The following is a 26,961-nucleotide window of genomic DNA, read 5'->3' as shown; positions in this document are numbered from 1 at the left end:
AAACACTTGTAGAGAACTTACCATGGGCCATACAGCTACATTATACACCAGTCATTGGATTTTCCCAACAACCTAGTGAGGTGCTGGTGGTAATACTAGTGATGATAATAGTAATTATTATTATATGCTGGATTTGATGCTAATAGCATCCCATGAATTACTTCATTTAATCCTTAAAGTGCCACTGTGAGGTAAGTGCTATTAACCCATTTTATGGATAAGGAAAGAAAAGGTTTAACTAACTTCCCAAGTTTACCCAACTGCAGAGGGACAGAACTAGTATTTGCCCTCAGCTTTGACTCCACAGCACCCTAGCCTGGTAAGCAGAACCCACTTTAGCCAGGTGACCTGATGGATGTAGGCCTTCCCTTTCTGACTTACTCTGTCTCAGGGCTGGCATCAGCCAAAGGCAGCTTCTAAGTCAGTAGATTTCAACTGGCATGAAGGGGCCCCCTTGCCTGGAAGCCTCAGGCCTGCTGTCACCCATGTGGCTCGAAGGCAGAGACCTACATCAAACTCTCCCCCCTCACCTGGGCAGCTGCTCTGCTTCCCATCTGGCTTTCCTGCCCCTATGATCACATCGCTGGCCCACTTAACACCTTCATTCAGCCTTGACCTATGAGGCTCTTTGTGATCCAGCACAGCTAGCTGCCTCTGCTTCCACTGTGCCCTGCTTCACACCTCTCCTACCCAGATAACCTGGGAACAACGCATGTCTGACTTCACAGCTTCACAGCCAGATTTCCCGCCGACTGCAATATGCTGTTATCTCTCTTTGCCTTTCCACCTGGCAAACTCTTGTATGTACTTTAAGGCCCAGTGTAGATGTTCCTGTGACTCTCCCTCTACCCTGAGGCAAAATTAACCACCCCCTCACTCCTCTGGGATCCAGTTCTTCACAGAGCATAACATAGTAGGCATCTATTACTCTCCCCTGCAGCTTATCTCCCCACTTCTTTTGATAACAACATCTAGATTTTCCTCTGGGGAATCATCACTGAGCAATGGTGAGCCTGTGACCAGCAGTACATCATCTTGGCCACAGAGCTTTAATATAGGGAGATGCAATTCCAGGCCTTTTGGTGGAACAACTGGGGAAAAGCTCTCTTCCTGTGGGGATTACTAGCAGTTGGGGTATTATTGGTCTGGAGAGGGCCTACCTAAGAGTGAAGCTAACAGAGAGAGGAAAGCAGAACCAATAGATGGAGAGAGTACAAGGTCTTGATGACGTCCCAGGATCCAGCTATGCCTGAGGCCAATCACCTCCTATTTCTATATATATATTTGTTTTAAAAACATTTTATTATCTTTTTTCTTTTTTCTATTGTTTAAAGTATTACATATAGTAGTACATATATCTCCTTTTTCTCCCCATTGACCTTCCCCAGCCTCCCCTACCCCCTGTTGCATGCCCTCATTTCCCCCACCCCCCCCAGTGTCTTGTGTCCATGCATACAAGTCCTTTGGTTTATCTCTTCCCCCCCTTCCCCAACACTCCCCAGCCTTCCCGCTGTAATTTGACAGTCTGTTCAGTGCTTTACTGCCTCTGTATTTATCTTTTTGTTCATCAGGTTATAATGTTCTTTATTTTCCATAAATGAGTGAGATCATGTGGTATTTTTCTTTCATTGCCTGGCTTATTTCACTTAATATAATGCTCTCCAGGTCCATCCATGCTGCTGCAAATGGTAAAAGTTCCTTCTTTTTTATAGCAGCATAGTATTCCATTGTGTAGATGTACCATAGTTTTCTAATCCACTCATCTGCTGATGGGCATTTAGGCTGTTTCCAAATCTTAGCTATGGTGAATTGTGCTGCTGTGAACAATGGGGTGCATATATCCTTTCTGATTGGTGTTTCTAGTTTCTTGGGATATATTCCTGGAAGTGGGATTACTGAGTCAAATGGGAGTTCCATTTTTAGTTTTTTGAGGAAACTCCATACTGTTCTCCACAGTGGCTGCACCAGTCTGCATTCCCACCAGCAGTGCACGAGGGTTCCTTTTTCTCCGCATCCTCACCAGCACTTGTCATTTGTTGATTTGTTGATGATAGCCATTCTGACAGGTGTGAGATGGTACCGCATTGTCGTTTTGATTTGCATCTCTCGGATAATTAGTGACTTTGAGCATGCTTTCATATGTCTCTTGGCCTTCCTTCTGTCTTCTTTCAAAAGGATTCTATTTAGGTCTGTTGCCCATTTTTTTATTGGATCATTTGTCTTCCTTTTATTAAGTTGTATAAGTTCCCTGTAGCTGTTGGAGATTAAACCTTTATCAGTGATAACATTTGCAAATATGTTCTCCCATACAGTGGGCTTTCTTGTTGTTTTGTTGATGGTTTCTTTTGCTGTGCAAAAGCTTTTTATTTGATGGAGTCCCATTTGTTTATTTTCTCTTTAGTTTCCATTGCCCGAGGAGCGGTATCGGTGAAGAAATTGCTTCGGCATATATCTGAGATTTCTCTGCCTGTGGATTCCTATAGTATTTTTATGGTTTCCCATCTTATGTTTAAGTCCTTGATCCATTTTGAGTTTATTTTTGTGTATGGTGTAAGTTGATGGTCTAGTTTCATTTTTTTGCATGTATCTGTCCAATTTTCACAACACCATTTATTGAAGAGACTGTTTTGACTCCATCGTATGTTCATGCCTCCTTTGTCAAATATTAATTGAGCATAGTAGTTTGGGTCGATATCTGGGTTCTCTATTCTATTCCATTGATCTATATATCTGTTCTTGTGCCAGTACCAGGCTGTTTTGAGAACAGTGGCTTTGTAATACAGCTTGAAATCTGGTATTGAGATCCCACCTACTTTGTTCTTCTTTCTCAGGATTGCTGTGGCTATTCGGGGTCTTTTTTTATTCCAGATGAATTTTTGGAGAGTTCTTTCTAGGTCTGTGAAATATGCCATTGGTATTTTAATGGGGAGTGCATTGAATCTATAGATTGCTTTGGGTAGTATGGACATTTTAATGATGTTGATTCTACCAATCCATGAACACGGTATGTTCTCCCATCTGTTTATGTTTTCCTCTATCTCTTTTTTCAGTGTCCTGTAGTTTTCCGCATATAGGTCTTTTACCTCCTTAGTTAAGTTTATTCTTAGGTATCTTAATTTTGTTGGTGCGATGGTAAATGGGATTGCTTTTTTAGTCTCTCTTTCTGTAAGTTCACTATTGGTGTATAGAAATGCCATAGATTTCTTGGGGTTAATTTTGTATCCTGCTACATTGCCAGATTCATTTATTAAGTCTAATAGTTTTTTGATGGAGTCTTTCGGGTTTTTTATATACAATATCATGTCATCTGCAAATAAGGACAGCTTTACTTCTTCTTTTCCAAATTGGATGCCTTTTATTTCTTCTTCTTGTCTAATTGCAATGGCTAATCCTTCCAGTACTATGTCGAACAGGAGTGGTGAGAGTGGGCATCCCTATCTTGTTCCTGTTCTTAGGGGAAATGGTTTTAGTTTTTGCCCATTGAGTATGATGTTGGCTGTGGGTTTATCATATATGGCTTTTATTATGTTGAGGTATGATCCTTCTATTCCCACCTTGCTGAGAGTTTTTATCAAGAAAGGGTGTTGGATTTTGTCAAGTGCTTTTTCTGCATCAATTGATATGACTATGTGATTTTTATCTCTCAATTTGTTTATGTGATGTATCACGTTTATTGATTTGTGGATGTTGTACCATCCTTGCATCCCTGGGTTAAATCCTACTTGATCATGGTGTATGATCCTTCTGATGTAGTGCTGGATCCGATTTGCTAGAATTTTGTTGAGGATTTTGGCATCTACATTCATGAGGGATATTGGCCTGTAATTCTCTTTCATTGTGTTGTCTTTATCTGGTTTTGGTATTAGGGTGATGCTGGCTTCATAGAAGGAGCTTGGAAGTGTTCCTTCCTCTTGAATTGTTTGGAATAGTCTGAGGAGGATAGGTTTTAGTTCTTCCTTGAATGTTTGGTAAAACTCCCCTGTGAAGCCGTCTGGCCCTGGGCTTTTGTTTGCTGGAAGCTTTTTGATGACTGCTTCAATGTCTTCCATAGTTATTGGCCTATTGAGGTGTTTAGATTCTTCCTGATTGAGTTTTGGGAGGTTATATTTTTCTAGGAATATGTCCATTTCCTCCAGGTTGTCCAGTTTGTTGGAATAGAGTTGTTCATAGTATTTTTTAACAATCCTTTGTATTTCAGTGGGGTCTGTTGTTATTTCTCCTATTTCATTTCTGATTTTGTTTATTTGGGTCCTCTCTCTGCTTCTTGGTGAGCCTGGCTAGAGGTTCATCAATCTTGTTTATCCTTTCAAAGAACCAGCTCTTGGTTTTGTTGATCTTTTGTATTGTTTTTTTTTTTTTTTTTTTTGTCTCAATGTCGTTTATCTCTGCTCTGATCTTTATTATTTCCTTCCTTCTGCTTACGCTGGGCTTTTCTTATTGCTCTCTTTCTAACTCTTTGAGTTATAGGGTTAGGTAATTTATTACCATTGTTTCTTGTTTTTTTTTGCAGTAGGCTTGTAGAGCTATGAACTTCCCTCTCAAGACTGCTTTCGCTGTGTCCCATAGATTTTGGATTGTTGTGTTTTCATTGTCATTTGTTGCCATGATGTTTTTTATTTCTTCTTTGATCTCTCTGGTAACCCAATCATTGTTTAATAGTATGCTACTTAGTCTCCATGTGTTTGATTTTTTTTGGATTGTTTTTATTATAGTTGATTTCTAGTTTTATGCCACTGTGATCTGAGAAATCAGTCGCTTGATATGATTTCTATCTTCTTGAATTTGAAGAGACTTTGCCTATGACCCAACATATGGTCTTTCTTTGAAAATGACCCATGTGCACTTGAAAAGAATGTATATTCTGTGGCTTTGGGGTGAAATATTCTGAAGATGTCAATTAATTCCATCTGGTCTAGTGAGTCATTTAGGATTAATGTTTCTTTGCTGATTTTTTGTAAACTTTAGAGGATTTGTTTAATAGTGATAGTGGGGTATTAAAGTCTCCTACTATGATTGTATTGCTGTCAATCTCTCCCTTGATATCTTCCAGGAGTTTTTTTTATGTATTTGGGTGCTCCTGTATTGGGTGCGTATATGTTTACCAGAGTTATTTCTTCTTGTTGGATTGCTCCCTTTAGTATTATGAAGTGGCCTTCCTTATCTCTTTTTATGTCCTTCACTTTGAGATCTAATTTGTCAGAAATAAGTACTGCTACCCCAGCTTTTTTTTTTTTCATTTCCGTTTCCCTGAAAAACCTTTTTCCATCCCTTCACCCTCAGTCTGTGTGCGTCTTTTTTTCTGAGGTGGGTTTCTTGTAGACAGCAGATATATGGGTCATGTTTTCTTATCCAATCCATTACCCTGTGTCTTTTGATTGGGGCATTTAATCCATTTATGTTTAAAGTTATTATTGATAAGTACTTGTTTGTCGCCATTTTTATTCTTTACCCCTGTGTGTTCCTTCTTCGCTTCCTATTTCTGTTTTTGTTTGTTTTTGTTTTTGTTTTTACTGCAGACTCTTTAGCATTTCTTGCATTGCTGGTTTGGTGGTAATAAATTCCCTTAGTCCTTTTTTGTCTGTGAAGCTCCTGATTTCACCTTCAATTTTGATTGATAGCCTTTCTGGGTACAGTATTCTTGGATTTAGACCCTTCCTTTGCATGACTTTGTACATTTCATTCCATTCCCTTCTGGCCTGATGTGTTTCTGTTGAGAAATCAGTCGCTAGCCTGATGGGGGATCCTTTGTAGGTAACTTTCTGTCTCTCTCTGGCCACTTTTAAGATTCTTACTTTATCATTGGTGTTTGCCAATTTAATTATAATGTGCCTTGGCATCGGTCTTTTGGGGTTCATTTTGCTTGGGACTCTGTGAGCTTCTTGGATTTGTGTGGGTTTTTTCTTCCCTATATCAGGGAAGTTTTCTATCATTATTTCTTCAAACAAGTTTTCTATTCCTCGCTCAGTTTCCTTTTGGAACCCCTATTATGCAGATGTTGTTTTGTTTTGTGTTGTCCCAAAGTTCCCTTAGGCTCTCCTCCTGCTTTTTGATTTTTTTTTTTTTCTAGAAGCTGCTCTACTTGGGTATTTTTTCCTACCTTGTCTTTTAGCTCACGGATGCGGTCTTCTGCTTTTTCTAGTCTACTCTTGATGCTTTCTATTGAGTTGTTTACAGGAGCGATGTCATTTTTCATTTCTTCTTGGTTCTTCTTCATTTCCTCTTGATTCTTACACATATTGTCAAATTTGTCCTCCATTCTTTTCATCCAACTTATGACCATTTCTCTGAATTCTTTCTCTGACAGGTTGCTTGCCTCCATTTCGTTTACTTCTTTTTCTGGTGATGCCTGCTTTTCTTTCATATGCAGGCTGTTTCTTTGTCTCCCTATGATCTCTCTTCTCCGGGTGTCTGGTTATGTAGTTCTCTCTCTCCTGTCTTGATTTAAAGGCACAAAATACAACACAACAAGGTACAGTGCACAAGGCACGGAACACAAATGTATTCACAATATTAATAATCCCAAATAAAGGTGACCACCAGAGAAAGGCAAATTAGAGGATAGGAGAGAAAGAAGAAGATAAAAAAAAAAGAAAAAAAAAGAGAAGTGCAAAAATGAAATTGGGAAAAGGAAAAAAAAGTAAGAGAGAAAAGCGAGAGAATAAGAAAGAAGAGGGGGAAAAAACTATATATATGGGGAGGAAACTCCAATAGAACAGCCACTAATCCCAACAAATGCCAGCAACAAGTACATGGAGGTGAATGCAAACTACAAACAACAACTAATATCAAGCAAGGCGAGGGAAAACAGAAGCATAAAACAAACAAACACAAAACAAAAAAACAAAAAGCAAAAGCAAAACAATCTCGCAAACAAGCATAAAAATTCGATATAATCAACAATCAAGCAAACAACAACAAAAGGACAGAGAGAAAAAAATTTTGGATAGTGAAGAAAGAGAAGAGAGAGGTGTGTATGCACTTGGAGCAGGGGATTGGAAATTAGATATGTAAGTAGTGTGAAATTTTAACAGAGGGTAAAAGGAAGGAATAGGGAAAATCTAAAGCAGGAATAGGATAAGAGAAACAGAACAACAAAAGGGGGAAAGTGAGGAAGAGAGTGTTGGCATAAAGGTAAAGTTGAGATAGAGTAAAATGACGCTAAAGGAAAGATGAAAATAGAATGTAGAACACTAATCCCAAAGCAAAATCGAGAAAATAAAATGACACTTTTTTTAAAAAAAGGTAAAATAGTAGTAGTAATAATACTGATTGAAAATAAAAATGTAATAATTAAAAAGGTAACATTAAGTGAGGAAAAAAGAAAAAATTTAGTTTCTTAAGTAAAAGATGAAAAAAATAAAAATGTGCAGTAGTGAAGGTCATTCACTTCCTCTACTGTTCTGTTTGGTACGCCTGTTTCCTAGTCAGGACAGTTTTGAAGTTCCCTGCATTCCGTTGCTCCTCAGTGTTGTAAGCCAGTCCTGATTTTTAAGCAGGCAGTACAGTATGTCTCTATTTCATATTTTCCTTTATTTGTTTTTACACAAGTCAATTTGTGATTCAACCCCTGGGTGGCAGTGTTTCTGGATTGACCTCTGGGTCTATAGGTCCTCTCTAGCTGATGTTTAGATTTGTTTTCCCTCTGGCACTTAATACTGGTTTGGTGGAGTGGGTTGCCCCAGTGCTGGTTCTCTGATGGTTATTCCCTGCTCTGATCCCCAGGTTCCAGAAAAACAACTTTCCCCTGCAGTCTCTTAGAGCAACCCCAGTTGGGTGATCCTATGTATTGGGCTTAGTAATCAGAAGCAAGGATTTAAAGAGGAAAAGAAAAAAAAAAAAAAAAAGAGCCAGAGTAAGTGTGCGAACTCCAGGGCTGCGCACAAGTCTGTGCAGTCTTTTTTCCCCTTGGGTCTAAGCAGCCGGCACACTTTTAAAATTTTTAGGCTGTCCTTTTGTGCTCAGATCAAAATGGGTTGCTTTTTAGAGTTCCCTTCTGTTAGCAGCTCTGCGGACCCCCTTCCACATTCACGGATCACGCCAGCCCCAACAACCACGGATTTTCCTAGGCACAGACTTCTCCAGGTCTCCAGCTCCTGCAGTGTGCGTGTTTCTTTCTCCTGCTGGGACCAGAGACCTCACCTTATCCCAGGCGAAATCTGACCTTTCCGTGATGGAGTGTAGAGCTTCTCTGAATCCGCGTGCTTGCGCCACTTGGGGACTGATATTCTTGGGTTTGCAGCTGTTCGGTGGGTGCCGTAGTTGTAGATTTTCAGGCTCCCAATAACATCCACTTTCCCCTTCAAGATGGAGCTATCTCCACATCCGAGCTGGTCACTCCAGGAGGGAACCCAGCAGCAGTGGGGGCTGCCTGGTCAGGGGAGCCCCGTCCAACAGTCCCCCACAGTCTCCTGGAATATTGCTGTCCCTCAACTCACCAACAAACACTCCCCGTGCGACCTCACACTCTCCCTTTGTTTTCTCACTCACACACTATCTGCATTATGCATGTTTTAATGAAAAATGAACTCTGATTTTCTTCTTTATATTTTTTGATTAAAATTTTTGATCCTTCAAATTTCTTTTCTTCCCATTACTATCATTTTTGCTTAAACCAGTCTGACATATTTCTCTTGCTTCAGCTAAAGTTTTTCTGACCAATAGCCATAATCCTAGGTTAGTGTTACTTTCATCTACTAGATTGTGAGCCTTCTCAAGGCATATCCAATCATTTTTTTAATCATGTGACTAGCACAGGACCTAGCACATAGCAGAAACAAAAAATATTACAAACGTGAGGAATGAATTGGATTCTGCCAAGGGCTATGGAAAGATACAAGGAAATAAAAGAGATTGTTTCTGCCTTCAAGGGGCTTATAGAAGTAATCAAGTAAAAATGAGGTCATTAGTGTGGGCTCTACTGCAACATGACTGATGTCCTTAAAATAAGGGGTCTTGCGGACATACACAAACATACAGGGAGAATGCTACATGAACATGAACGCAGAGATCTGGGTGATGTGTCTATAAGCCAAGGAACACCACAGAAGCCAGGGAAAAGCCATAGAACAGTCCCCTTCACAGTCCTCAGAAGGAACCATCCTGCCAACACTTGGATCTCAGACTTCTAGCCTCCAGAACTGTGAGACAATACATTTCTGCTGTTTAAGCCACCCAGTTGTGACACTTGCCCTGCGTACAGCAGTACCAACCCACCAACCCAGGTGCTCATCCTATCCTTCAAGGACTGGATCCTACAACCTCTCGGGCCTACCTATCTCCAGCCCCCACCCTCCCCTCTGCCCTCAGGGCACACTTACCTCCTCTCAGTTCTAGAAGGTGCCCATTGTGGAGCCTTCACACTACTGCTGGGAATGCACTCCCTTATTTGTGTTGTGTTGAAACCTACCATCCTTCTGGTCCCAGCTCATCCTCTGGGCACTTTTCACCTATTCAGCCGACTGTGTGGCACCAGAGACCCAATGGGGAACAGGACAGATGTAAGCCAGAGAGGAGTCAAAGACCAGAAACAAAGAGTGAATAGGACAAAGTTCAGGCGTGGTAGTGCTGTAATGACCATGAAATGGGTGGTGTGCTAGAGACTAGGGGGCTGCTGGGGTCAGGGTAGGCCTTGACTAGAAACATCTCAGAAAGGTCTCAGTGACAAGAAGGACCAGCATGATGAACTGACACCCACCTTCACCTTCCCCAGGTACTCTCAAGGCACCATGCATTTTTCCTTCAAAGCCCCTACCACTGTTGCAATTTTCTACCTATTTATGTGACTATTTGATTGACACCTGAGGCCCCCACTGGATTACAAGCTCCCTGAATCAGGGAGTATGCACATTTTACTTACCACTGCCTGGCACAAAAGATGGCACTCAATACTTGCAGAATTGATTATTCCTGCTTCAATATAGGGTAATGAATTCCCTTTTCTGCTTGGGGCAGCTTCGGCAGCAAGGGATTAACCACACCTTTTTGGCCCTGAAAGTATATGAGGGAGTGCTTTTCAGAGGCAGCTTTGATGGCAAACGCCCAAGCAAGCCCAATGGAAAGCCCAAGAATGTTCTGGAAGGGAGCAGGAAGCCAGAGGCAGGGACTTGGTGTCTAGGGGACGGTGTCAGCTGCAGGAACTCGCTTCCCTCCCTGAGAGACTGCGATCCCAGGCCAGTAGATTTGGATTCATCTGCAACGTTGGGCTCCGAAGGCCTGGAAATGGGTTCTGTTGGCTAAGCAGAATTTTCCGGCCCCAGCTGAGAAGCTGGAGAAGCTGGCTCACTGCTAACTTCACTTTCCTAGCTCACCAGCTTGGCGAGGCCTCACTCCTCTAGCTGCAGTCTCGTGGAGCCTCAGACCCAGCTCTCTTAGCCAAAGAAGGAAAGCTGTGACTCACCAGAAAATTTTGTTGCTATTTTCTGGCATATATATATGAAAGCTCTCGCATTATGCCTTAGCTCAGCAGCTTCCACCTGCTGCATAGATGCTCACATGCTAGACTGGAAAAGTAGAAAGGCTGCTCAAGATGTGCCTCAGAAGAGAGAGTGCAGGTCCAGGTTCATTTTGACGTCCTCCAAAAGTGGGGCTACAGCAGGAAAAAAGGGCTCTCAGGTCCAGGGGGTCTCACTTTCCAAAAGAACAAGTAACCTCCTGAAAAGGGAAGGAGAAAACTGAAGGTCCCCAAAGGCCAGTGTCTGGCTCTGCCATCTGTGGCCTGGGTGCTTCTTTCTGTGCTTCCCAAACAATCCATAAGACAGCAGGGTGGTGATCAATGTGCTGGTCCTGTAGATGCAAGCCCCTCACCTGCTCCCTTCTGTGCCTTGCTTTCTAAGCTCCAGCCACACTGGCCTTTATTTGGTTCCTTGAATTCACTGAGTTTCCTGCCCCTCAGTGAGCCTTTGCCCATTCTGTTCCCTCTGCCTGGATCTCACTCCCCCTGAGCCCATGCTCCTGAACCTCTTCCCCTGCTCCCTCGAACTCTTTCTTCAGAGCCCAGCCGAAAGACCCCTTCCTCAGGGACACGACCCCTGAAGTCAGGTCAGGCCCCACGTGTCATGGGCTCTCATGGCACCATGCTCTCCTCTCTAGTGCTTTCTGCAGCTTAACTTCACACACATTTGCTGAGGTCTCTGAGGGTTATCACCTCCCCCACTAGACTGTGAGCTCCATGTTGGCTTCCATGTCTGTCTTTCTAGCCCAGGCATATCCATCTGGATGTTGCATAAGCCCTATAGACTCGTCATGTTCAAATAAAACTCATCGTCTTCCCTCCTGATCCCTCTGCTGACCTGCTTCTCCTCTTCTCAGTAAATGCCACTTCTTCTCTCCCCAGGGCTGAGCCTGGAAAACTTGGGAGTGGTCTCCCTCCCAACTGCAACCCTAACCCCATTCAGTCTCCAAGTCCAGTCAGTTTACCACCTAAGAATTTCACGGACCCCTCACCTTCTCTCTTGGCTCCTGCGAGCCCATCCTTTTCATGGTAGCCAGAATGAGAGTGAAAATTCCATTTCACTCTTTCACTCCCCTGCTCCAAACCATCCAATGGCTCCTCACCAACCTCAGAACAAAGCCCAAACTCTCTAATGGGACTTAAAGGCCCTTGGCTACGTGCCCTCTGCCTAATTCTCCAACCTTGTTTATCACTCCCGTCCCCACCCCTACCCCAGAACACCATGCTGAAGCCCCCCTCAGCTATGTTCAACTCACCAACATGCTCTCTCTAGCCTCCATCGGGGCCTTTGTTCATCACATTTCTTCACCCTGAAAGCTCTGCCCTATAAAACCATTCCAGCCTTTAGTTCTCAGTCTAGAATCTGCTTCCTCCAGGAAGCCATCCATGCCTACCTCACCACCACCTCCTTTGCTCCACAGCCTCCTTCTCATCACTACATGAATGAGATTGTATTATCAGCTTGTTTCCTTGTGTGTTCCCCTCACTCGAGTGGAAGGCTTGTGTGATCAGGGTCTTGCCTGCTCTGGTGTCTGCTGCATCCACAGCATCCAGTGGTGCCTAGCACATGTACACAGACAGACAGTGCATGCCTGAAAGCTTGAATGAACCAGGGTCTTCAAATTCCCAGCCGCTGCTCACTTGGACAAGTCCTTGGTTGCTTTCGGGTAGCTTTTTCCTCATTGCCCCCACTCATTCTGCCTCCCATGGTAATTCCATCTAAGGCTGCATTGCTCCTGCCCACAGCTTCTCATAAGGAAAGTACTGTCTTTTCTGCTCTTTCTCTCATACAATATCCATGATCAGGTGGCCTAATTAATGGCCCCTGAGCCATCCTAGAACTTCTGCACCCTTTAAAGATCTTTTTCCTCCCTCTACCTCCAAAACTCACCTTCTGGCTGTGACTTACATAAATTGTGCACATTTAATTCCCTGATGCTATTCAGTTCTCAAATCCCAGGATGAGATAAGCCCCCAAAGTAATTTAGGTAACAGCTTAATTATCTCATCTCTCCTTTAATCTTTCCATTTCCATTGCCACCTAGGAAGCAGTGAAAAATGGGATCTGTAAATAGGTTTCTGCCCAAACCTATTTCTTCCCTTGCAGTTCTTATCTTGGTTCATGTCATCAGCATCCACCCAATTACCTGAGATCTGAACCTCAAGATCACCATCTACCCCTCCCTCATACCCCCTACTCTCTTCCAAGGATGAATCCAAGATCATCTGCTCTCCTATTGAGGAGTCTCTGAAGTTCAGCCTTCTCTGGCCACCTCCCAGGCCCTTATTATCTCTATTCCCTTGGACTAAGTTCACCTTCTGACTGGTCCTCTTGTTTCCAGCCCCATGCCTATGCCCACACCCATCCACCCATCTACCATTTACTCATTTATTCACCCATCCACCCACCCATATACCTACCCACCCATCAATCCACTCACCCATCAACCCACCCACCTATTTATCCATCCATCCATCCATCCATCCATCCATCCATCCATCCACCCACCCACCCACCCACCCATCATCCTTCCTGGAATTCACCCTGTCTCCCCAGCCAATCCTCTCCTACTACATTTGGAATTCTTACTCTACTGAGTTACTTTTCTTTGTATCCATGGTTTCCTCTGTCTATAATTCCAGCTTTCTCTGCCTCTCTATTTGGAAAACTCTTACCTATTCTTGAAGACCCAGCATGAATGTGACCTTTTTTTTTTATGGGTCTCTCTTCCACAGTATCTCCTCTGTGTCAGGCACATTGCTGGGTGGGGTCACTAAAACAGAAACAATCTTTGCTCTGAAATAATTTACAGGTGAGCAGGGGATGGAAACTCCTTAAGGTAGACTTCTCATGAGTGTGCATCAGAATCACCTAGAGGGCTGGTTAAAACACTATTCTGGGCCTATCCCAGGGTTTCTTATTAAATGGTCTGGAATGGCCCTGCATTCCAATAAATTCCCAACTGGTGCTGCTGGTCCTGGGATCACACTTTGAGAACCTGTGTCTTGGAGTGTGGTCACAGGCGTGCTCTCTGAAGAGGTATCATTTAAACTGAGACCTAGAGGAAGAGAAGGAGCCAGTCATGACAAGAGCAGGGGCTATTCCAGATGGAGGGAGCAGCGGAGTGAAGGCCTCAGGTGGAAAAGAGCTCTGAAAGCCAGGAGAGCACAGGAGGGCGGCACCTTCTCCAACTTCTCACGCAGAACGGACACTCTGTCACCTTCCATTGTAACCTTTTTCTTGTGCTTCCACCACTTGACAAGGAGACTCTCCAAGGCAGGTCTGTGTCACATCCCTCCCAAGCCCACCTGAGGCCTGACAGGAAGTAAATGCTGAGGGATTTGGGTTGGATAGTTGAATTTTAGTGTTCTGGCTTTTTCTCTAGGCCAGTGGTCGGCAAACTCATTAGTCAACAGAGCCAAATATCAACAGTACAACGATTGAAATTTCTTTTGAGAGCCGAAAACCGACTTCTGCGCATGGGCCACGAAGTTTCAATCGCACTGTAAATGCGTGCCTGCACGTGGTATTTTGTGGAAGAGCCACACTCTAGGGGCCAAAGAGCCGCATGTGGCTCGCGAGCCGCAGTTTGGCCACCACTGCTGTAGGCTATAAGCAAAGGAGAAATCTGTTTGTTTCTCCTGAGCAGCATGTCTCCTCCCTTTTTCTTAGACAGCTTCTAATATATCTGTCCTCTAAACCCAATCCCCAGCTCCCAGATTTCTGTGACTTCACAGATTTTTAGCCCACTTTGTAACAAAGAAAATGCCTCTATGTCGAGTGGCAGGGGCTCCACCTACCCTTCCTAAGCCCAGGGTTTGGTCGGGGTGAGGGTGCAGGGTGCTGTGGGAGCCCAGAGGCCCTCAGGTTGCACCCTCCAGCACTTGCATTTGGCTTTGAGAGGATGGTGTGGTCATAGTAAGAGTCAGCAGACTTCCTCTCCTCAAAAACACCGATAGAGGGAGGCTGAGAGCATAACCATGGCCAACCCTCATTGGTACCCCACCCTTAGGGCATGTTTGGAGCAAGGCAGGCCTGGGGGACCCTGAGCTGACCACCCTCAGGTGGAGGATGGGACTCTCCCCCCACATCCTGCCTTTCCAACATCTCCTTCCCACCCTGGAGAGCAGAGTAAGGGAAGGGGCAGAGTCAGAGGGCAAGATGGTAACATGGGACTATGGGTTTGATTTTGACTTCTAATTGCAGTTCCCTTTTTTTGTGTGTGTGAAGAAATTATATATATTCCATATAGATATAGATATAGATATAGATATAGATATAGATATAGATATAGATATACCCTTTACTAAGGCTAACAGAGGGGTCTTTGAGAGAAATATTCCCCCATTTCGTTTTTTGGAAGTATCCCATTTCCAAGCTCTGGGAAACAGTGGCATATAAATCTGTGGTTCTCAGACTTTAGTATGAATTAGCATTCCCTGGAGGGTTTGTTAAAACTCACATTGCTGGGCCTATCCTCAGAGTTTCTGATTCAGCAGGTCTAGAGTGGGGCTTGGGAATCTACATTTCTAACAAGACCCCAGGTGCTTTTGCTGTTGGTGGTCTGAGGACCACACTCTGAGAAACCCTGTTTTAGCATAATGCCCAGCCAGAAGATGCTAAGAATATGTCCATCATTACAGGACAAAGATTTTCTTGTCTTATATGTACTTTACTCAAAGCAGCTTTCCTTAACCCCTCCTCCCAAATACAGAAGAAGGAAAAGGGAAGTGTTCAGATTTTGTTCTTTCCACTGCATAGTTCTAGGACTCAGACAAATATTTCAAACACAACTGGTTTCATATTCCTTGAAATATGAAAGGGTAGCTTCTTCCCAGAAGGGAGAGATGCATGTAGCAAATGCCATATGCAACGGGAGAGTAGATGGGGTAGGGCTCAGAGACAAAGACCTGAGTTTTGGCCCCAGCACTGCTCTGTGACCTTGGGAGGATCACTTCAGCTTTCATAGTATCCGTTTCCCCACCTGTGAATGTTAGAATAAAACCGAGCTTGAAGGGCCCCATGAGGGTCAGAGAGCCATGGCGAATGACACTGCAGAACACTATCTGGATGACAGTTCCAATGAAGCCAATCTGAGCTGTCTTGGTTTCCACAGGAAGGACCAGTACCTCCTCTCACCCGTGAACTGCTGGTATCTGGTCCTGCATCAGACCAGGCGGGAGAGCCGAGACCATGCCACCCTCAATGACATCTTCATGAACAACGTCATCGTCCGCCTCTCACAGATCAGTGAGGATGTCATCAGACTCTTCAAAAAGGTGGGCAAGCAGGCCACCTGACCTGCCTGGGTTTCTCCCCCAGGCTGGCCATGGCAACTCTGTACTATCCAGGGTGGGATGTGGTTTGGGGACATGAGACCAGGAAGGCAGTTGTGTTGAGGGTGTAAGGGGCCGAGGGCTGGACTTGGCATCCCAGATCCTGAGTTTGAATCCTGGATATGAATGGTGACTCAGCCACTTCAGCAACCATCTGAAATAAAAACCTTTTCATGATAAAGTAAGTAATACACGTTCATTGTAGGAAATATGGAAAAATGAACATGAGTACGAACAAAAATTAAAATCACCTGCAATGCTATCAGCAGTAGTCACTTTGGGGTCATAGGTATTTCTATGAGTACTCATATTTACAAACTTTCCAGTATACATATGCATTTCCCCCAATGAGGTCAGCTTGCATATATGATTTTGCTATCTGCTTATGTCACCTAAAAATTATATAACACTTTATTACAGAATTTTCCCATGTCAATAAATATATTTCTATAATATTTTGAATGATTAATAATATTTCATTATATAACGTACCCTAATTTATTTCACCAATCAGTGTCTTATTGTTGAACACTTGGGTTATTCCATTCTTTTGCTTTTCTAAACAATGCTTCTGTGAGCAATCTTGTATATACACCTTTGTCACATTCACTGCTATTTCCTAGGATCAGTTTCTACAACGGGGATTTTGGGGTCCAAAGTTTACTCATCTGTTCTTGCCAGGTGCCAATTTTTAAGTCTTTTAACAGACTGTTCAGCTGCTTTCAGAAAGGATTCACCCATGTTTATGGCCCAGAAGCCGAGTGGAAGAGCAGTCACAGTTTATGCCCCAGGCCTCTGTATCCCAAGCCCCTTGCACAGTGCCAAGCAAGCACCAGCTGCTGCGTAAATGACTGTGGCACTAAACTCACTTCTGTGAACTTCAGTTTTCTCATTTGTGAAGTAGGCAAGTCATTTAGTCTTCATGAGCCTCATCCTCTCTGTCTTGCAAATGGGGTGGAGATCCACTACTTCCCAGTGGCAGTGTGAGGGTTAAAGGAAACAATGCATGTGAAGGGGGAAGGTGTTGAGAAGTGGTTCAGGCTGTAGGTCTTTGGGTCCACAATTCTTGAAATTCCCGGGGTCATAATCCTGCTCCCATCATTAGCTTTCCATCCTTAGTCTGGGGTTTGTTCCTTATACTCTTTGTGCCTCAGTTTCCTCACTTGTGAGGTAGGGATAGAAATAACCACTGGGCAAGTGGGAGGATTAAGAAGGGTTTTAATCCCACGTAAAGCATGGAAAACAGCACCTGGCGGCTAAGTGCTCAGGAAAGCTGGCTGTCGTTATAGGAATGTGAGAGACTCTTCCTACTAAAAAAATCTAGCTCATCTGTTCTTGCCAGGTGCCAATTTTAGGGATTGGGTGACCTGGGATTGCTAGGAGCACAAGGAAGAGGACAAGCTGGTTTGAAATATAATAACCTCTCCATGGTCTGTATTGGGATTGTCCACTCTGAGGATGACTTCTGTAGCAAAACTGTCATCACAGGCTAGTTCCCCTCCTTCACACAGTGTGCTCTAGTGTCCTCCCGGGGCTCTGTTAATGAAACATCGTCTAACTTTAATATTTACATAAGCAAACATAATTAGAATGGTAAATACAGTACAATAAAAAAAAATTCACACAGCACTTTGCAAAGCCACACTGAAGTGATTCAGGTCACTTGGTCCCATCACAAGCCTCTGCCTGCTGCCACTGTCACATCTTTTTTCCTGGGTGGGAGTGACTCAAAGAGAAAAGATCATCAGGGCCTTTAGGAAATGAAGGCCCGCCCCCGGAGCTGAGCTGAGGGGACAAGTGAGATAAATCTTTTCAGTTCTCATTTAGGCTGACAGCAGCCTCACTTGTGATGGAGGTTAACAGGGTGGAAAATAATGAAAAAATGTCTACAGCTGAGCTCCTGGCTGCCTTGTTACCAGGCCTGTGCCTGTGGAACAAAGGAAGCAACCCAGCCCCCGTGGGCCGGGAGAGAGATGGGGACAGGGCCTCGCTGGCTGAGCCAGCACAGCACGGCCTCTTTGTGTCACATCAGTTATAGATAATCTCAGCACCAAGACGGCACTCCTTACGTAATAATAGTTCCTGCAGGCCTCAAAATGACTGCAGGGCTGGTCTCTGGTCAGACTGGGGCATGGGCTCGTCACTCACCCATTTTTGTAGATGAGGAGGTAAAGCTTGAGAAGCTGCAAGGAGAACCCAGATTTAGTAACTTTGGGCCTGTTGTCATCACTGGCAGGAGGCAGCATGGCTGGGCTTTGCAGTCTCTCAGAAATGCCTCTCACTGACTTGTGACTCTGGGCAAGTCTCCCTGGGCATCAGTTTTCTCATCTGGGAAGTGGAGATGGTGACAGTGTCTCTATCAGGAGCCTGTTTTGAAGAGTAGATGTAAGCCAGGAGTCCTTCCTGGTCTCAGGCCTGGGAGAGCTGCCTTGACTGACAGCTTCTTGCTGACGGCAAGATGCTGTTTAACTTAATAACTGCCTTTTCTTGATTCTCCATTTTCCCTCTTGTAGTGGACTCTATTCTTATGACTAGAGGAAACACTTCAAATTCCAGAAGCCATTCTAGGATTTGTCTGGTCAAATGGACTTATGTATGTAGGTGACCCTTGCTTTAAGTGTGAGGTATGGATCCACCATAGCAGAATGGAAGTGGACGAGATCTTGGAGGTCATTGTAGGGATCAGGACTCTTATGGTTGCAACAACAGAAACCCAGCTCAACCTGCTTGAGGGAAAAGGGGGATTTACCAACTCTCTAGAGCCAAGCCTGGTTCAGGCATGGGGAGCTTCGAGGGCACAAAGGAATTCAGTTTCTCTAGCAACTGTGCTCCAATTCCCCCACCCCCTTTTTAGGGGGGACAGTGAAGGGCTTTTTTGTAGTCAGTCTCTCTCCATGTGATGACGAGATGGCCCCTTGCAGCTTCAGGCTTCAAAAAGGAAGTGAGAGCTCCTTTTCCCCCAGAATTGGGTCTTATGGGCTCTGATGGGCTCAGTGTGGGTCACATGAACATGCCTGCCACTGACCTGTGGCTGGGGGATACATGTGGACTGACCAGGCCTGAGAAACACACCTACCCCTGAAGCCAAATGTACACTCAGCTTTACCTGAGGCATGGGACAGAGAATGGGTGAGGGGTGGTTCTCCAGGAAAAACTGAGGTGCAATAAATCATTCAATGTCTACTAGGCCTTCGGTTCCAGTTCTCTATCATCCTCTATAAGAGTGATCATCCTCCCTCTGTTAGATCACCCTCAATAAAGGGCATTTATTACTTCGCAGGACGGCTCATTCCATTTGGGGGCAATACAAAATTCTCCCCAATGTTGAGATGAAATCTTATAGTGTTTCCCACTCACAGGGCCTGGTCATACCCTTGAGGGCCACATAGGTCAGATCCACATGGAAACCTGTGAATTTCTCAGACACAGAAATCATGATCACCCACCCAGGTCTTTCACAGCTCTGGGTAAACATCCCAGGCTCCTTCACTTGTGCCTCTGTGATTTGGCTTGTGTTTCCTCTCCACCTGGGATACTCTCCCTCAGTCATTCTCTGGGTCTTCTCTGACCCACAGAAGTTAATATTTAGGACCATTCAGAACACTCTAGGGAGGTCTGGCCACCTTGCCAGCTGAGATTAGAGCAGGGCTACGTTGACTCTTCATTTCTAATAATGAAATCTGTGAAGGCGTTTTGCCTTTTTCATGACAGTCTCATCACATGGTTGACTCACTGAACCTCTTAGCTCAAATTCCCAGGCATTTTTGTCCAACTGGTTTTTAAGCTAGCCTGTGAATTCTGCACTTAGTGTTTTTTTTATATATATATTTGCCCTTTTAAAACGTTATTATATTTGATTAAGGTCAAATGGGATCTGTGTCCTTATTTAAGTGATTTTTCAAGCATCAATGGGGTAACTTTTCCAAGCAGTTCTAATTCTTCCTTTGTGGAAAAAGCTTGTTCTTTAACTTCTCCATGTCGTCCTTCTTGGTGTTTCCTTCTTTTATGTGTCAGTTCTTTGCCCCTATTTTTGATTCTTCTCTGCCTTCTTAGTGGAGAGGTGGAAAGTGGAGCAGAGAATTGGGAATGAGTTATAATTAAGGTGGCTCTTGAGTTGGGTGTTGAAGGATGGGTAGGAGTCTGCCAAGTAAGGAAGGGAAGTTGAGAGTTCAGTATTAGGAGAAAGACAAAGAGCACAGTGGGCAGTCCAAGGCAACTCAGAATGGGAGCTGCAAAATGGTGGTCCACAGCTGAATTTGGTCCTCAAGGGTATGACCAGCCCCTGTGGCTGGGGGATGCAGTCTGTTTGGCCCTCACTATATTATAATTAAATCAACATTTTAAAATTGCAGGATTTCACATAAAAATCGGGATTTTGTGTTTCTCTTAAAAAGATCAGAAGCTCTGCCAACACCAGATCCATGAGGGTTCATACTTGGCAGTACTTGGCTAGAACTGAGTAGCTGCTGACCCTTATATCCAGGGCACACTCTCTCCATTGCCCCATGGTCCCTGCTGTTGTCCAGTGTATGACACCTACTTGGCTCCTTTATTTTGCATCCCTGGCCCTTTATTGTTTGAGTTTGTGGCCTTATCTTTTATTTTATTTTTTTTTAACATATCAATAATCACTTTATTTTTTAATTTATTTTGTAAAATAATTCCTTATTGTTGAAAGTATAACATATGTCCTCTTTTTTCTCCCATTGACCCCCTCCAGCCCCCCTCCAACCCCCACTCCCCCCACCTCAGGTCTTTAGCACCCTATTGTCTATGTCCATGGGTTATGCATATATGCATACAAGGTCTTTGGTACCACCCACCCACCCTCCCCTGCCTTCCCTCTGAGATTCTGCACTCTGTTCCATGCTTTGAGTTTCTGGATCCACTCCGTTCATCAGTTTATTTTGTTACTTAGATTTGTGGCCTTATCTTTAAACATTATCTACCAGTGGTTGATTCGTAAGTTCTTTCGAATCACCTGGAGGGCTTGTTAAACATGGATTGCTGGGCCCCACCTCCACAGTTTCGGATTCAGTAGGTCTGAGAGAAGCCTGAGAATCTACATTTCTAACAAGTTTCCAGGCCATGTTGATGCTGCTGGTCTGGGAACCACACTGGGAGAATGACTTACCTAGTCCAACCTCCTTGTTTTCCAGGTAAGGAAACTAAGGCTCCCCACCCCACTCTGGTAAGCGCAGAATCTGGCCCAAGCACAGGTTTTGACTCCAGGTCTGGTACTGAACCCACTACCCGCTGAGGTGCACCAGTGGGAGGTCCATCTGCATCCTGATTGCTCTCCTTCCCGCCCCAACCATTTCTGAGAATGGGCGCTGAAGCCCATTTCATTTCCAACCTCAGCTTCCTTAACAATAGCCACCCATTATTCTATGCTCTGATGCCTGCAGAATTTAATTACTTGCTGGGCAGTGAGATGAATTTGATTGTTGGAAGCTGTGGTGTTCTGGAGGAAGCACTAATGAGGAAAGACTCTTAGCAGAGAAGAGGGGGCTTGTGGGGGGCTTGTGTTTGAAAGCAGCCATTCACTGTGTGGCAATAAGGGCTTGGTCTTCAGTGAGCTTTTTCGTTCCTGCCTTGAAGATGTCTGTCGCATTTCATAAATAAATCAGGGCTTTTGTGTGCAATAATTGCTTTGCTTTGTAACCAAGATCAAAAGCACCAATGGCCTTGGATTCAAAGCCAAATTTATTTTTTATTATTGCGTTGAAGGAGAGAGTGAGGGTTTGCATGCTGGAGGGTCCAGCTATGAGGGGGAGAGAGAGAGAGAGAGAGAGAGAGAGAGAGAGAGAGAGAGAGAGAGAGAGAGAGAACAAAGTGGGCAAACTGCCAAGGTATGAGGGACCTTCAGCCAGTCTCTACAGTCTCTACCAACTCTCCCAGGGATATGAAGTCCTGAATGCTCACTCTGCTAGTACAGCCTGCTGAGCTGGTCACTATCAGGCATTCCCAACTCATTCAATAGACATATATTAGTACTATCATGACAGTGGGTAAACAGTAATTATAGATAAACAATTAGTGAGTGCTTACTGTGTGCCAGGCTCTGGGCTAAGCATGCTTTAGACATTTAATTCTTAGAGAGCGATGCTGTCATCACTTAATTTTACAGATGAGAATGCTGACGCTGATATAGGTGGAGCTCAGATTGGAATCTAGATTTGTCTGAGTCCAGCACCCAGTGGTAAAGGCACATGCTAAAGGAAGACAGAGAAATGATGTCCTCCCTCAAGGAGCTCAGAGTATAGACAGATGTGTAGCAGTGATTCAAAGAAAGCAGAGAGGAGAGGGGAGCTGGTTTAGAGGACTTCCTATCTGGGCTGGTGGGGTGGTATGAGGGAGTTTGGGGAAGGTTTTATGTTGGGGAAGCAGCATTTGAAGTGATCCTTGAAGGATTAGTCTCTATCTCAGCAGGTTCCCCAGAAAGCAGATTCTGGGACAGTGATTACAATGCAGAGGTATATTAGCAAGTACCACTGGGGTTCCCACCTATAGAAGGAAAGGGAGAGAAGCAGGAGTCAGCCAGTGGAGAAGTTGGGCCTTGGTGCAGTCGCAACAAAGGCCTCAACTGATTCCTTGGGGAGCTCTGAAGCTGGGGTGCCCTTCCGAGTTGTCCTGGGTTGTGGTAAGAAGATTGAGCGGACCTTTATGCCCTCAAATTGTTCCCAGAAAGGGGTATGGCCTTGGGCATGTGCCTCTTTAGCTGAGAAAGTTCCAAGTAAGGCTGACAGCCAGAAGTGTCTGCTGGCAGCATTCCTCACACCTGGGGGAATAAGTCCTCCAGTCCTAGAGGGGATCTGGGTGGTGCTTCACTGTGTCCACAACAGATATTCAGGGATTTGAGAAAAGGGAGAAATGGGATTCCAGACCAAAGGAAAGGCCCGTGGGAACAAAAGTCTGGGGCCTGTATCATGAGCAGGTCTGCCAGTATTGTAGTCTGTTAGGGTTACAGACAGACTCTCTGGCTCAATTTCTGTTCTTCCACTCTCAGGCCTTGCGAGCTCAGCCTAGACCCTTAATCCTCTGAGTTTCCTCATTTTCAAAATAGTGCTAACGATAACCTCCCTAGTGGAGTTGTAAGATTTAAAAAATGACAATATAAAATCCCTACCTGGTACACAGCAAACAGTTCATAAATATTAGCTGTTCTTGGGATGATTATTGAGACTTTGAGAAAGAACATAGTGAGAGTTAAGATTGAAGATGGAATAAAGGAATATTTTATTCATGGCACACAGGTTAAAAAAAGAGTCAGAAGTAAGAAAATGTGCTCAGGAAAGTACTCACAGATTAGTTCTAAATGATGGTGGTCTTATCCTTTCATAATCTCTTATTTTTTTTTTTATCTTGTCTTATTATATTGGTTAGGACCTCTATCTGGTACAGTGTGAAGGGAAACGGGAGAGAAGTGGTATTCTTGGCTTTTAAAAGGCATGCTTCTAACATTTCACCATTTAAGATACAAACTCTTAGCAAATTACGAATAAATAGGCACTTCCTTAGTCTGACAAACGATATTTACCAAAAGCCAACAGCAAATATCATACTTGCTGCTGACAAGAGCTCAGCAAGATGGCTGGTTACAAGATCAATATACAAAAATGAATAATGTTCCTGTGTCCCCGCCACATTCAATTAGAAAATGTAATTTAAAAATGCATACATTAGAAAATAAGAATGACTGAAAATTAATGCCATTAATGCTACAAATTAGCTACATCCTAAAAGATTTGATAAGTAATGCTTTCACTGTCATTTAGATATAAATATTTCATAATTTGCATTACAGTTTCTTCTTTGCCTCATGAATTATTCAGAATTAGGTTTATTTTAGTTTCAAACATTTGTTAAAGCTTTCACTTGCCTTTAATTTCTAACTTTATTACACCATAATAATTTTTTTTAAAAGATCTGCACGTTTCTGTTGAAGCATTTGCCTTGTCAGAGTACCAAGATTTCCCTAACGTGATAGTCAGTAAAGCAGGTTGTGCTGGAGCAGTGCCAGGTTAACTGACCTACAGGACAGCTCCAAGCCCAGAAACGGCCCTCTCCACGTGGGAGCACAGCACATGGCAAAGGTGCGCTGCAAATCCGGGAAAGGATAGAGTATTTAGTGAATGGGGCCAATTACGTTGGTTGGTCATCCTTGTCTTGTTGTTTTAGAAAGTGATTTTATACACACACACACACACACACACACACATTTTTATATGGAGAAAACAAGACCTCCACCTTAGTTCACAAAAATATAGTCTAGATGGATTAACGTGCTAAAGGTAAAAAGCAAAACTTTAAAACATTTGGAAGATAAAATGGGAGATGATATTTAAAACCTTGAGGTAGGAAAATAAACATAAAAAGATAGTTTTATTTCTGCTTAGAAAAATAAAAAAGCATAACCCATATGGAAAATATTAATAAATTCCATTATATAACAATCTTCCTACAACAACAGCTAATAAGGGAAACTACAGATGAGACAAGAAGGTATTTGGGTTTGTACAAAATTCATAAAAGGTTAATACCAAGAATATAAAATCAGTTCCTACAAATTAATAAGAGAAGGGCAAACAACCCAATAGGAACATAGGTAAGAGATATAAATGGGTAAGTCACAGAAAATTATTTTTAAATGGTTAAAAATATAAGAATAGATGCTCATAATTACTGGTAATCAGGAGAGAGTGAAATAAACCGAGACACAGTTTGAGTGCCAAAGGATTGGTAAAGCAGTCCTAAGCGCTGGCAATGAGGAGCAGCAGGGGCTCTCCTGTCCTCCTGAAAAACCTGTAAATTTTTCCAGCCCCTGGAGAATAGTTGGGCAGTATCTAGTAACAGTGAAGTGCAGGAAGAGGGGCATACCCTGTAACCCAGCAATTCCACTGCTAAGTGTAACCTAAAGATATTCTAGGACAGTGGTCAGCAAACTGCGGCTCGCGAGCCACATGTGGCTCTTTGGCCCCTTGAGGGTGGCTCTTCCACAAAATACCACGTGCGGGCACGCATGTACGGTGTGATTGAAACTTCATGGCCCATGCGCAGAAGTCGGTTTTTGGCTCTCAAAAGAAATTTCAATCATTGTACTGTTGATATTTGGTTCTGTTGACTGATGAGTTTGCCGACCACTGTTCTAGGATATCCACACACACGCAGAGCCTTGTACAAGGATATTTGCTGCAGTAGTGTTTGCAGTACAGAAACAAAGAGAAATCACCTAAATGTTGGCTAGGTAAGCTACTCATATAGTGGAATGTTATACAATAGTTAAGATGGCGGAACTAGATCTACATGTATCAAGGTGGGTAAAACTTGAAAACACAATGTCGGGTGGAAAAAAGCAAGAATCACTATGATATTTTTATATAATTTTAAATATAAGTTAATAGTTCATATTGTTAGACATCTGTCTGATATAAAGCTATCCAAATATGGACTGTGTAAGAATACATACCAGCTTCAGAATAGTGATTGAGGGGTGAGGGAGTAAGAAAGGTGACAAAGAACACTTCAGCTGTACCTGTAACATTTTGTTTGCTAAGAATAATTTTGAAGCAAAAATGAGAAAATCTTAATAGTTATCTAATTTGGGTGGCATATTCTTGGATGTTTATTATTGTTTTTTCAACTCTTCTGCATGTTTCAAATATTGGAGACAATTAATATTTAGTTATTTAAATACTGGAGACCTGAAATCAAAGAGGGGAGGGCTGTGAAGACAGATTAAGGAGGCCCTTGGGTGTCAGGATGAGAATCTGGGCTTTATTTTCTAGACATTGGAGAATCATTGCAGGTTCTTGAATAGGGAATGGCATGATCAGAGCCAAGATTAAGGATGATTAATTTGGTGTATTTAGGGCTTTGAAAAGGGGGAGTAGTTATATATTATTAATATATGTACACTAGTATACAGATTAGTGGTGAAAGACAGTAGGAGCCTATATCAGGGAGGTTGGTATGGGAATATAGAGAAATGAAGGATAGATGGATGGTGGTTAGGTGAGTAGGTGAATAAGTGGATGGGTAGGTACATGGGTGGGTGGGTGTGTGGATGGATAGATGAGTAGATGGGTGAATGGGTGGGAAGGTGGTGAATAGATGGGTGGATACATGGCTATAGACATTTTTCAAAGGCCAGTGCCATCCTCATTACATCCTATTCACAAACAATGCAAATGAAATTGAAGATCAGATTATAAAATGACAAGGAGTTCAAAGAGATGTCTCAGGTCAATGATTCAGCAATGTGATCAATAAAGTTTTAATCCAACAAATAAGCCAGACAACAACCATATTCCCCTTGAAGGTAATGGAGGGAGAAAACGGCTCAAAACTGAGTGGCCTCAGGTTTTCATGGATATTGATTTTTCAAGAAGACAGCTTTGTCATATTCCCCAGGACATAGACTCTCACTCACCCCCTAAATCTTTCACTCCTTATCTGTAAGAGATTCGAGGCAAAAGCAAAAACCCTCCAAAACACAAGCCAACACTAGGGACATAGTCAAGCAGGATTACTCCTGAGTATATTCTGCCTCTGCAGAGACTCAGCCCCGCGGTCCAGATCAACTCCTTCTGCCTGGGCCTGGAGGCCAGGAGGAGGGCCTGGAATTTGGTCACTTGATAACAGGAGATTCTGCAAAATGGCACTGAGCACTGTATGTTATTTCATACTTACAATGATCTAAAGCAGAGCCTTGTAAATGTCAGTATGCTTTTTATGCTAAGGCCGAGGAGGTCTTTGTTTTATAATTACCTTGGAATGTTTGGGGGGAAAAATTCTAAAGGTGTGCAGAGTGCTAGCTCTCCCAGTGGAGGCAACAGAGTGGATTGGTTGAGAGAATCACATTTACTAGCTCTATGATCTTGGGCAAATTACTCACCCTCCCCGACCCTGGTATCCTGATCTTTAAAGTGGGGTAAACAATATTGCCTCCTATGAAGGGGCTGATAATAGGCTGGCATGAGGTACAGTATTGTCTGTAAAGCAGTTATCATTGTGCCTGACACATGCTGATATCAAGAAACAATAGTTATTATTGTTGTTATTAGCTATAATGATAAGTATTATTAGTAATAGTACCAAGCATTATTATTAATAATGATAAGTATTACTATTAATATTTCATATTATTAGTAGAGATCCAGAAACACTCAGCC

General features: G+C 43.3%; 1 protein-coding gene across 8 annotated transcripts in view; it reads left to right on the top strand.

Annotated features, from left to right (window-relative positions):
* SRGAP3 (SLIT-ROBO Rho GTPase activating protein 3) overlaps nucleotides 1-26,961 on the top strand; it is a 255,586-nt gene that overhangs the window by 133,483 nt on the left and 95,142 nt on the right. For all 8 annotated transcript variants that reach the window (XR_013960989.1, XM_080676227.1, XM_080676226.1 and 5 more), the window contains exon 3: nucleotides 15,568-15,730. Coding sequence is in view for 7 of the 8 variants with exons in the window: in XM_080676227.1 (XP_080532353.1) it covers nucleotides 15,568-15,730 (163 nt within the window). In the remaining variant the exon portion in view is untranslated. The remainder of the gene's footprint in view (nucleotides 1-15,567; nucleotides 15,731-26,961) is intronic.

The sequence above is a fragment of the Plecotus auritus genome (genome assembly GCF_963455305.1).
Source record: "Plecotus auritus genome assembly, chromosome: 6".
Taxonomy (NCBI): domain Eukaryota; kingdom Metazoa; phylum Chordata; class Mammalia; order Chiroptera; family Vespertilionidae; genus Plecotus; species Plecotus auritus.
The sequence above is the reverse complement of the archived record's forward strand: the minus strand, read 5'-3'. Positions and strand labels throughout refer to the sequence as shown.